Source organism: Salarias fasciatus, chromosome 2 (assembly GCF_902148845.1).
Source record: "Salarias fasciatus chromosome 2, fSalaFa1.1, whole genome shotgun sequence".
Lineage (NCBI taxonomy): Eukaryota > Metazoa > Chordata > Actinopteri > Blenniiformes > Blenniidae > Salarias > Salarias fasciatus.
This window is the reverse complement of record NC_043746.1, coordinates 30,143,325-30,155,488: the sequence shown is the minus strand read 5'-3', so window position 1 is coordinate 30,155,488 and position 12,164 is coordinate 30,143,325. Positions and strand designations below refer to the sequence as shown.

Genomic DNA, 12,164 nt, shown 5'->3' with positions numbered 1-12,164 from the left:
CAATCTTAAGCAATTATTTCATCAATTATTGGTAAAAATGGTTTGTTTTTGGATATAATTATAACTTCTTCAGTGAAAGAAATGTTGTTGGTTCATATATAACTAAATATGATTTTATTCTGAAATCCACAGTGGCATCACCACCTTCCTGTTTCCCACCTGAGCAGAACTCTGCTGCAGAACGCTCACACTCCTCCTTTAAACCATCTGTGCATTCAGTTTGGCGTTAGATGCGTGCCGCTCGCCCCCAGTCCTCCGGACGGCTGCGGCAGCGCTGCCTTGCTCAGGGGCATTCGAACAGCGGTGGCTGGGAGAGGGCAGTGTGTCACTGTTCCCGCCCACACGCTCCCATGTGGTCCCGAGATTCAAACCCGCTGCAGCCTCCTGCAGGCTACAGCCACTCAGCAGGACACGCAGGTCAAGTGGGTCGTTTACCACACACACACACACACACACACACACACACACACACACACACACACACACACTGAGAAGAGTGAAGTTTACGGAGAAGAGAACCAAACAGCACAACCTGCAGCAGAGCAGCACTTTGTTGACTTTCTTATGTCTATATCGAGCCGCTCTTGTACTTTTTGATGGCTGTTAATGTTTATCGTGTCGCTTCTGATGACGCCTGACGTGTTTCCTGATCTGAGATGTTTTCGCTCGCGGCCCCTGGAGGCTCTCTGTCTCACTGACTTCCCCCCTCTCTGCATCTCTTCTTCTTTCTTCACTCATCTGAGCAGATAAATTCAAGCGAGAGCCTGCGACGACACGGCGAGAGACTGGAGAGAAGGAATGAAAGAAAGAGGCAAACCGAGTGGAGCCGATGCTTACAGGTACCTGACTGGAGAGGCTGAAGTTGGTGGCGGGGCTGCGCTTCTTGCCGGCGGCGGTGCCCACGCTGCTGTTGGCGCTGCTGGCCGAGTTCTTCCGTTTCCTCCTCTTGGTGGTGGTCTGTCGGGCGGGCTCAGCTTTGGCGCGACCAGCAAAGACAAACAGAGGCAATGCCAAGAACATAACGCATACAGACGGGGAGAAGGGGTGTGTGTGTGCATGTGTGTGTGTGGAGACGTACAGAGGACAATGTACAAGGTGCATGCATGCATGCGTAGAGGACACACACACACATGCACACACACACACACACACAGGGAATCCGTGCTTTGCTTTGTTGGGAGGTGAAGCCGCAGCAGCGTTAACATCTCCCCAGACATGCACTAGTAAGGAAGAAACACACTTCATTTGCATAAATGCTCAACAATGGACCCTGATGCTCGCCGTAATGTAAATTTGTTAATGATTTCTGAACGGCGCCGGCCAGATTGAAACTGCTCTGCTGAGGCAGGAGGCACATCTGTGTTTGTTTTTATACTAGATTTGCTCTTTTACTGGATCAGTTTCAGTGAATTTGTCGAGTTTCTGCAGATGTGAGCGGCTGAGCGTCTCTTAATTTGAAGCCCTTTATCGGGAACATCTCCTGATTCTTTCAAAGTAAAAGCAGTTCAGTTGATAGCCGTCACAGAACAGACGTAGGGTTTCTAGAATTGCTTCAGACGAAGGTGAATGAGTGTGTTAGTCCGACGGCGTGTCGATGGGCATGCAGCGGAGCGCAGGGCAACGCGAGGAGGACGGCCGCAGGCAGGTGACACCGTGAGAGAGAAGATACCTTTTTTGTGATTCGTGGGAAATATTTCCGTTTTGAAGTTCTGTGGGTGTCCAGCTGAAAACCGGAGCCAGACGTCAGTTTCATTTCAACTCAGACAGAAACATGCAAACCATCAACGTAACGTTCCCATCAGCCATTATTAAAGAGACGTAAACTGTTGACACAGGTTAAATAGAGATCTTAGTGTTTCTCCCATTCACAAAATAATTTATGTAGAGCATAATTAATTAATATAACATTTTGCAAATCCTGCCAACATTTGTTAGGAAACATTATTCCTTTTAATCTCGAGAGAGACGAGACAACAGAGCTGTGATCTTCAAACAGATGTCTGAAAATGAAATGGGGTTTTCTGAGCTGCTCGCTAATCACGCCGAGGGAGACGCAACCAGCCGCTCGCCATACAAACAACCACCGCACACTGTAAAGCACAGGCGCGACAATGAGGGGGATTTTCGTCCTGATCGCCGCTTGCTTCCACGGCTGACTTTGACAGACGTGTGTACGGAAAAAAAAACCATAAAAAAAAAAAAAAGAAAGAAAAAAAAGAATGGAGTCTATTGTCAGAGACAAACATTTCTGTTATCCGACCGGTTTCCTCCGATCCCCAACCGGTGACGCACTAAAATCACTTCCATTTCCACCAAAAGGACTTATCAGAGCAGAAATGCGCCCGTGGCTTCCTTCCTGGCTTCGCCTCCAAACTGGAGAAGAATGGCAGGAAAAGGAGAAAAAAAACCGCGGGGAAGAGCGCGAAACGGGCCAAACCGCAGAACCACGTGGACGAGCGGAGCGTGGGACCAGGCTGCGAAGGTTCTCTTCAACTTCAGCTGCATGGCACATAATTCACGATAAAAGTGTATCGGTCCTATAGGATTTCATATCGAGCTGCGAGCGCAATTAACCAGCAATACAAGAGCGCTTTTTCCACAAGACTTAATATTCATAAAATGCTCCGCGTGTTTTTTTCCTCCTGTTCTTTGAAGATGGCCGTCGACGCCGGGGAGCCGCTGGCCGGGGAGCTGGATCTACTAGTTTGATTACACTCGGCACTCTTAATTAAAGTTACACAGGTCTGAGTCAAAGGCTTTCTGACTGGTGTTGGTTTTTAAAGACATCTCGTCACGCTTCGCTAAGCATTGCTGTAATTTGCAGCCACCCCGATTTGTCCCAAAAAAAAAAAAAAAAAAAAAGAAGGAAAGAAGGCAGGCAGGCTTGCTCTCTCGCCGGCTTACCACCGCCGCACAGCCAATTTAAGGCTGGTACTTTTTAGAAAGCAGCCTACAAACATCAATCACAGCGAGCTGAGAGGCCGCGGCCAGATTGGCAAGGTTGAGATTCAAGAGGCGACTGTGATTAATTTCACACACCTGACAGGAAACACATATTCCAGGGATTAACAGACACTTAGCGGCAAATTTGGGATCATAAATGATGCAATGGAAACAGAATCCGGGTGGAGGGAAGAAATCCTCCTGAGAGGCAGGAGGAGGGACCGAGTGTGGAGAGAGGGAGGGATCCACTCGGCCTGCTGGATCCAGACGGGATCAGACTAGATCCTGACTGGATCTGACTGGACTGGACCAGACCAGACTGGATCTGGTTGGACCCGATTGGATCCCAACTCGATTATACTGGACAAGGTTGGCTTCTGGCTGGATCTGACCGGACCACACTGGATCCTAACTGGATCCGATTGAACTAGACTGGATCCAGGCTACACCAGAATGGATCAGACCAGACTTGACTTGATCTGATTGGATCCATACTGGATCCAGAATGGATCTGACTGGACCAGATTGGATCCTAACTGGATCAGACTGGACCAGAGTGTAGTAGACTGGATCCTAACTTGATCTGACCAGAAGAGATTGGATCCTAACTGTACCTGACTGGACCAGATTGGATCCAGACTGGATCTGACTGGATTTAGGCCATACCAGAATGGATCAGCCCCGACTTGATCTAATTAGATCCATACTGGATCCAGAATGGATCTGACTGGACCAGATTGGATCCTAACTGGATCAGACTGGACCAGAGTGTAGTAGACTGGATCCTAACTTGATCTGACTGGAAGAGATTGGATCCTAACTGTACCTGACTGGACCAGATTGGATCCAGACTGGATCTGACTGGATTTAGGCCATACCAGAATGGATCAGACCAGACTTGATCTAATTCGATCCATACTGGATCCAGAATTGATCTGACTGGATCAGATTGGATCCTGACTGGACTAGATTGGATCCTAACTAGATCAGATTGGACTATAGTGGATCAGACTGGATCCTGACTGGATCTAACTGGACCGGATTGGATCCTAATTGGATCTGACTGGACCACACTGGGTCTGACTGGATCTGACTTGATCCAGGATTGATCTGATTGGACCAGACTGGATCTGATTGGATGGGACGGGACCAGACTGGATCTGACCCCTCCTGAGGTCTACTGCTTGGTTTCTATCCACTCTGGAGTGTCAGTGGAGCCAGACGGATCCCCAGGCTCCTGCGGAAGCGAGCCGGGTCTGCAGTTACCTGGTGGGGCGACCATCCGCTGCCACTTCTGGAACAGGCATGTCTTGAGACAGTCCCGCGGGCTGAGGTTGTAGGTCTTGTGCCTGGACATGAGCTCCTGCATGGGCTCCAGGATGACGCACAGCTGCAGACAGGAAGGACAGCACCCAGCACACCTTCAGTCCCAGGTAGAGCCGCACGGACGCCATAAAACGCCGCGATTAGGCGCTCAATTAATCGCACACAGACGGGGGAAGATTAATCAGGCAGTAAATCTGGGTTTTATAGACACTATTAATACAGCAGCTTAAAAAACAACTTTATAGTGACAAAGTGTTCAGAGCAAGAAAAAAAAAAAATGGACGGGATGATACATTTTAATATGAGAGGCCTTAGTGGAGCTGTTTACAACTTCCAACAAAAACTACACACACACACACACACACACACACACACACACACACACACGATAGTGGGGCTTCTCTCTGCTTTGTCTGGTTCCCACACTCTCATCCAACAACATTCTCATCTTAAAAGCGCTGCAGAACAATATCCAGTGTGGAGAACACCGTAACTCAGTGGAGATGAGCAGCGGGAGGAACCGGCGGTCATCCTGTCATCTTAAATACATCAGGATTATCTAATCCAGATAACATCTGGATCACATCAGGGGCGGCTCAGGCCGCCTCCAGCTGCTGATTGGTGGAGCTGGAGGACGCTCGCTGGGCTCAGAACATGTTCAGGCTAGTAAGGCTGGTTTTTGTTTGATCTCTAGAAATTCACATTTCCACCAAGTTAAAATATATTCCTCCACTTTGATTTTCTTTTCTTTTCTTCAGTAGAGGTCAAAATGTTCAGACTCTGAAATGTACAAAAGAAAAAGTGATTTTTTTTTTTTTTTTTTTTTTTTACTTCATTGATATGTTTTTTTTTATTAGTTCAGTTATTTTTGTTCTCTTTGGAACAGAAAGTGACCAGCAAAATAAAACAGAATTTCGCAATTTCAAACGATTAAGCTGGAAAAGGTGAAAAAAATCAATTGATAAAATACTCTGAAATTCATCATAATGAGCAATTTACTTTAGAAAAAGACGAATCACTCCAAACGCCACAAGAAATAATTTCATCAGATTGAAAATACCTTTTTTTTAACCCTCGTTTTACCTGCTGGAAATCATCATCATCAGCACTGAAACTTTGCACTCTGTCAGGAGTTATTTAACAGTAAACTTATGACATGTGAAGAGGAAAAAGAGATAACTGCAGCAAATCAAAGCTGTTTTTGTTTTTTAATCGGTAATCTGAGAATATTTAGGAGGAACTTTATCTGACCAATTATAATTCATTATTCTTCGAAAGTTGTTTCTGTTGAAATGACTCCATACTTGAGGCTCAGGAGGTATAAATAAATAAAAATAAAAATGAAATATCTGCTTTTCTGTTTGCATTATATAACGATGCTTTCAGGAGCAAGCAGAGAGTGGGAATATTCAGCTTCCCAGAGGGAGAGACGCACCTGAAGGCCTCCTGTTAGCCTCCAACTGTCGCGATCTCAAAACTACAACCGTTTTTTGATGCTTTTTTTGTGTTTGCATTCAAAAGAATTTATCTAAATGACCCCGCAACTCAAAATACGGTAAAATGGGATGGAAGATGAGAGGAAGATCTGAACAGTGCTGATAATTCTGAGATCTTCGGCGTTATTTCATCCCTCTGTTCGATTGAATGGTCAATATCTTTTTTTTTCAGGCTGACCACACCTCTTCAGGCTTTTTGCTTGATTATAACCATTCTTTCTCGTACGGAAACCCCTGCTGAAAGCCTCATGGGGGTTTGGAGTTTAAAGGAGACTGCTAGCGAGCGACCTTCAGCGTCCCGGCCGCTCGGGGAAACTTCGACGGGCCCGGCGGCGTCTGCTCCGCCTGAGCAGAAGCATTCGGAGGCTTTGGAACAAACCGCCTGACAACGGCGGGAATCCCGGTCGGACTGCGGCGGCGCCGTGCAGATCTTCTCCACGAGCCGCTCCGACTCAGCCGCTTATGCCAAATTAGCCTACGTAAACACAGCCGCGTCTGGCGCTCCGATGCCACGCCGCTCGAGGTAAAGTGAACATCCCCGCTGCAGACTAATCCCGTGTTCTCCTCTGATCGCTCCCTCCTGACACGGTAATATCCCTCGCCGGCTCAGCCAGCAGGCCCTGGCTCTCCGCCTGAAAACCAGGGCTATTTCCAGGCTGCGGCGCCCAACACCAACACGGAGCGGCTGCAGCAGCGTGTCTGAGAGAAACACCAGGACTGATTAACACACACATTAGTCCCGAGGTTCTGGGGACCAAAAGGTGTTTTTCTTACTCTATGTGTGTGTGTGTGTGTGTGTGTGTGGTGTCCAACCTGAGGGGACTGGCACCGACAGGAGGACAGAACTCCTGATGGAAAGGTCAAATGATCACAGAAACACAAAAAACACACCAATGAGGTCTGATTCAATCAGTCCACTCAGCAGCCGTGTCTCATCTGGTTATTTAAGAATAACTAAGCCTAAAAACGATCCTTCCTAAAAGTTCTGTGAGTCTTTAACCTTCATCAATCAAATATATTTAGCAAGGATGAAAATATTCACATTCAAGTTGTTGTGGAAGGATTTTTTCTTATTATAACTATCATTTAACCCCAACTACGTTTAACAAATGTGGTGAAAGTGAAGAAAATTTCATCATTTCTGCTTAAAATAATTCTGTAATAGGATTCTTTAGTTCGTTTTAGGATGGGAATGAATTCAGTTTGGACTCAATAACAGATTTAGTTTAAAAACGAGCGAGTTACTAACTCACTGTAAGGTCAAACCCGTATCATGAGAAACTGTTATTTCAACAATTAGCCATAAAGAATCTATTATTACTTCACTGTTAGTTGAGAAGAAAACATGAAAAGAAGCTCCAGTTCTAAAATCTGCTCACTTTCTTGATAAACGATCGATTGTGGGGGAGCCGGGGTGAATTATTCTCGTCTCAGCGGGAATATTTACAGCAGCTTAACTTCCTGCGTGAGGCGGTGACCGCCTGAATCGCCCAGACGCCGAAGCCGGCGCGTGTAATTACAGATACTTGAATTATGTGTTTTCTCTTTCAGCCGGTTCCTGTATGGAAAATCATTGTTATAGAAAAACAAAAACAGCCACGCTGCACCCCCCCCCCCCCCCCCCTCCACCCGCCTCCACCCCCCCACCCCCCTCTCCCTCGCTGTGTGTCTTTCTTCACTCGGTTATTATAAGCAGTGGAGGTGCCGTTCCCTGATTCCTGCGCCATTTCACAATTATGAGTCTCAACAGGGAGCGTTCATTAATGTTATGCTAATTTTCTGTATCCAATTAATTCTTCCCTCTCCTCGTCTCTCTCTTGTTCTCCCATTTGGAAGTCGGAGCTGTCAGTCAACTGCGGCGCAGGAAAACACAAACACGGCCCTGTGAAATAATCACTAATGTATTCAGCCGGCTTATACTTCCCATTTCCGTAAATTATATTGCGGCGGTCAGGTGGGCCGGCGCGTATACGCCGACAGTAAAGAGGAAATGCTCCTTCTGTTTTGAAGCCGCGCACTTTGGAAATTATACACTCAAGTTTCAAAGGCCCGGGGATCGCAGGCGTGCTGGGTAAGACAAAAAAAATAAATATATAAATCCTACTGAAAACAGAGGAATAAGAACACTTACAGTCACAACGTAGAGGGAAGAATGAAACGACAAGCGGAGAATCTGCCGGCTGCAAACCGGCTCTCCGCGTTTAAACTGAGCAGCAGCATGAATATTCAGCACTTCCTGTTCCGCCGCAGCTATAAGCTGCATGAATTACTGCATCAGGAGCGCAGGGCGAAGTGTGAGGAGAGCGGCGACAAAAGCAGAGTGACAGCCACACACACACACACACGAACACACACACGCAGGCAGAACTTACCCTGAGGTAGTTGAGGGTGAAGTTGGTCAAACCCATGCGAGTGATGTTTTTGGACAGTTGTTCCAGCACCTGAGGGTCTTGTGCCTGAAGTCACAGCGGCAGCAGGGACATGGAAACACACACACACACACACACACACACACACAACTTTTAGATATTTAATACACACACACACACACGCGGCATTTCTGTATTTTTATGTTTGCATTCTGCTGAATACCACAAAACTAATTATCTACAACCAATTAGCCGTCGGTTGGTTGGTTTGCACCATCAAGGCTTCACGCCCTCCAGACAGAACGGCAGCTACTTCACATCGCCGTCAGGAACCTGATTAGAAGTATTTGGGGCTTTCATTTCACACCGCTGTCAATTTGTAGGTTAATTAATCAATATTACTTTGTCATTTCATTTAAATTTCCATTATTATTATTATTATTGTGATTGTTCTACTGTGGACGGGATTTGCTGACGCTGCTGGCTGCTAATTGAATACACACAATCTGTGAAAAGCACAGATGTAAACCAGACGTATGCACGCAGGAAAATCGATTAACAAATAATTATTACATCTCTGTAGTTCTGCTTTATGTGTAGGAGTGAAGACTGAATCGTAAAAACAAAAACAAAAAAAACAAAAAAACAAATAGCAATTATAGGCGGGCATCTGACGACGACACGCGATTATTCACCGAGCTTGTTTGCAGCTCCTGGAATAAGCGCTGGAATCATAAGAAGCTGTAGGTATTGACAGAGCGGAGCAGAGCAGGAGCAGGGAGCGCGCTCGCTTTCCGCCGCTCATGAAAAATGCATCGTTCTATCTCCAGTCGCATCTCTGTGTGGGGAAAGTCAAGAGGGAGGCGAGGGAGTCCTCCTGTACCGTCGGCAGGCCGGAGCGGATCGCCGCCCGGATTCCTGCGCTCATCAGGAAGAGTCAGGATGAACGGACGGCGCTGGACGACAGAGACGCTCGCTTTAAGAGGCCGGACAACAAAACCAGAGAGCAAGAGAGCATGAACAGCCACGCGGCAGGGTTAGGTCGCCCAAAAACATCTAATGAAACGATTTTCATTACAATCAGACGTCTCCAGTGCTTTAGTCAAACGCCTTCCTTCTCCCATCAGCGCTGCGGCTTGGTCCACTCCTGGAGGAGCGTCCGTCTCCCTCCGTGCACACAATGCCGTGCACGGACTAATGCGTCCGCGCCGAGGACGGAAACGCCGCTAATGCCTCGTGTTAGCGCGCGTCTGCATTGTTTCTGCAGCCTTTTCTCCTGAATGAGCCGCCGACAGCGAGGGGAACGAAGAGCTGCGGGTTCAGAGGCTGCTGGACGGCGTCCCGCGCTGGATTTCCTCTTTCTCTGTGTCATCAGCTGGTTTTTATCCAGTTTCCTCTTTCATCCAGGTCTTCTCTGTGAGCACTGATGCTTCTCTGAGGCCCAGTTTACATGACAGGAAGAGGTCTACTCAGTGATCAGGACCTCTGAGGTCCTCAGGAAGAGGTTCAGTCTTCTTCAGTATCCCCTCCTGCTGACGCACACTTCTTTTAAATCAGGACTCAAACAACAGACTTTACTTATTTTCAAAAATTTGCTCCCTGAAACTAGTTGGATTGTTATGTTTTGTAGAGAAGCAGTGACGTAAACACCGTGCTAATGAGACTAAATGCACACGGATGGTAAATGGCTGTTTCCCTGCTGGATGATTCCGCCCTGCTGTGCTCCAGCTGTCACGCTGGTATTTCTTGCTAAATTTGACACAAACGCCACATCGGCAACAGGTCAGCGGCGGGACTCGGAGGAGGTTCCGCCGCCGCCGCCTGTCATGTTGCAGCAACACGACCCGAGTGCGACGAGCCGATACGCCTGTCAATCAATCAGGAGCCCGAGACGCTCCTGCAGCCGTCACCCAGACGGAAATAAGGCCGCGTTTAGAGAGAGGAGGCTGAGTGACAGTTTGTGAAGTCTGCCCCCGGTGGACGACGCAGGAACTGCACCACGGACACGAGAGCTTCTGCAGAAATCCAGACGCTTTCATCCTATTCTGAGAGTTTAAAGCTAAAATTCAATCAGGGGAAACTGCTGACTAAATTTCCAAACTTTAAATAAATAAATGCAGCAGTTTTCATACAATAAAGCAACATCATGTCCTCCGTTTGCAGTTCAAGTGTCTGGAAACTGTAAATTACTGTGATTTTGGTGATATCCATGATCAGACCACAAAAAACACATCTCTTCACTTCTCTTCTCCACACTTCATCAGGACACACTAAAAAAGAAATAAATCCTTCTGATACCTTATAGTACATGTAATAAACAATTTTTAGACATAAAATACTGCTAATCCATTTATTACTGTTTCATCTGGAAGAACTAGTCTAATATTTAAAAAGCCAAGCTTGACTGTGTTGATTTTACACTTCCAAACATATTTTACTCTCCACAAATCATGACCAATGTCAAAAAGTGCCAAGTTCTAAGAACTCCATTGTAAAAGATCTTACAGATTTCAGCGAGCGGCCTACAAAGGGTTAATGACAGACTTTGATTTCTTTCCCTCTGGGCTCATATGAGAGATGGTTAAAAGGAAAAAGGTGCAGCGCCGCTTCATCTGACTTCAAAAAGTCGTCCTTCCACAGCAGCTCCATCTCCACTGGAATCTGCAGCTTCCTCCTTCCCAGTGTGTGTGTGAGTGTGTGTGTGTGTGTGTGTGTGTGTGTGTGTGTGTGTGTGTGTGTGTGTGTTTCTGCTTTCATTAGTCCAGGCAGCGATCAAAAGAGGAAGCTCACACACACACACACACACACACACATACGCACACACACAGAGAAATCAGTGCAGATCTGCCCAGGACCACAATACCCCCACAATATCCCGCTCTCCAGGAATTAGAGCCAATCCCCTCAGGGGCCAATTTATTGGGGAGTGAAATTCATATGAAGATTTGGGGAGGAAAAAAAAAAAAGAAAAGAAAAAAAGTCTGGCAGAAGACGCTGTGTCACACACACACACACACACACACACGCTAATAAATCAGGTTTCATTCATCAAAATAAAAATCAGTGATTAGTGAATCATTACCTCGTCGGTGTCAGACTCAACGTTTGAGAACAGTTTCATGTTTACGCGCCGACGTTCTGAAAACGATGTTCGTTTAAGCAGAAACGGCAGAAAAGCTGAAAGCGATGTGGAGGAGAGTTTAATTCCCTGTGGCTGAGGCGGAAAGGCTCTCGCCATCAGCCACTCCTCAGGAGGAAACCCGGCTCGGTCCGAGGAAAGGCTCCAAGTTTCGGTTGGACGGGATTATTTCTCTGAATATTCAGGAGACACAGCTGCTCCAAGCACAGCAGGAAAGTCTGAAAACATCCCGCTGACCTGAAATATCACCTGAATGAATATTCTTGTCTTCGCACAATAAAAGCACTTGTAAGAAGGCAGAAGCACACTTCACACACCAGCATACATCACTCAGCGCTGATCCTGTTTACCACGTCGGCTTCAAATGTGAGAGGAGCTGCGGTGACCTCCGGTGACCTCCGGCGACCTCCGGCGTCTCTCTGTGAGTTTGGCCTTCTGCTTTGTTCTTTACTTAATGTGGATGTTACGTCTCGTCCCTCCTGACAGTGTGAATGGGGCGAACGGAGAGTGTGAACAGGACGCTGCTGCGTGAAGTGAGGGTGTGTGAGAGGAGGCCGCCCTTTGACCCCGGCTGGCTGCGGGGTCAGTGCTGCAGTCTGTACGATCGGTGGTTTTAGCAGCGGCTGCTTCAGCGAAATCCCTTGAAAACAGCAGCGGCTCCACATGTGTGTTACTCTGAGAGGAATTAAGCAGATTATTCACTCGACCTTTTTTTTTTTTTTTTTTTCTTTCGTGCTGCTTTTCCTGACAAGGGCCTTTTTTTTTTTTTTTTTTTTTTTTATCTTTGGTGGCCTTTGATGTCTGCAAATAAATTGGTTTGCAAAAATCCCTCCAAACTGCTTTGTTGGCGTTTAAATTTCATGAATAGCCTATAAAAAGTGTCTAACAGCG

General features: G+C 46.8%; 1 protein-coding gene across 6 annotated transcripts in view; it reads right to left on the bottom strand.

Moving 5' to 3' along the window:
• The window catches only part of ldb2a (LIM domain binding 2a), an 82,357-nt gene that overhangs the window by 5,852 nt on the left and 64,341 nt on the right, over positions 1–12,164 (bottom strand). Inside the window, exons 5-8 of one of the 6 annotated variants that reach the window (XM_030101541.1) lie at positions 8,138–8,221; positions 4,210–4,333; positions 1,670–1,723; positions 838–986 (exon numbers count right to left, since the gene is read on the bottom strand). In XM_030101541.1, the coding sequence (XP_029957401.1) occupies positions 838–986; positions 1,670–1,723; positions 4,210–4,333; positions 8,138–8,221 (411 nt within the window). The remainder of the gene's footprint in view (positions 1–837; positions 987–1,669; positions 1,724–4,209; positions 4,334–8,137; positions 8,222–12,164) is intronic. The other 5 variants (XM_030101549.1, XM_030101557.1, XM_030101565.1 and 2 more) reach the window with 5 other exon arrangements.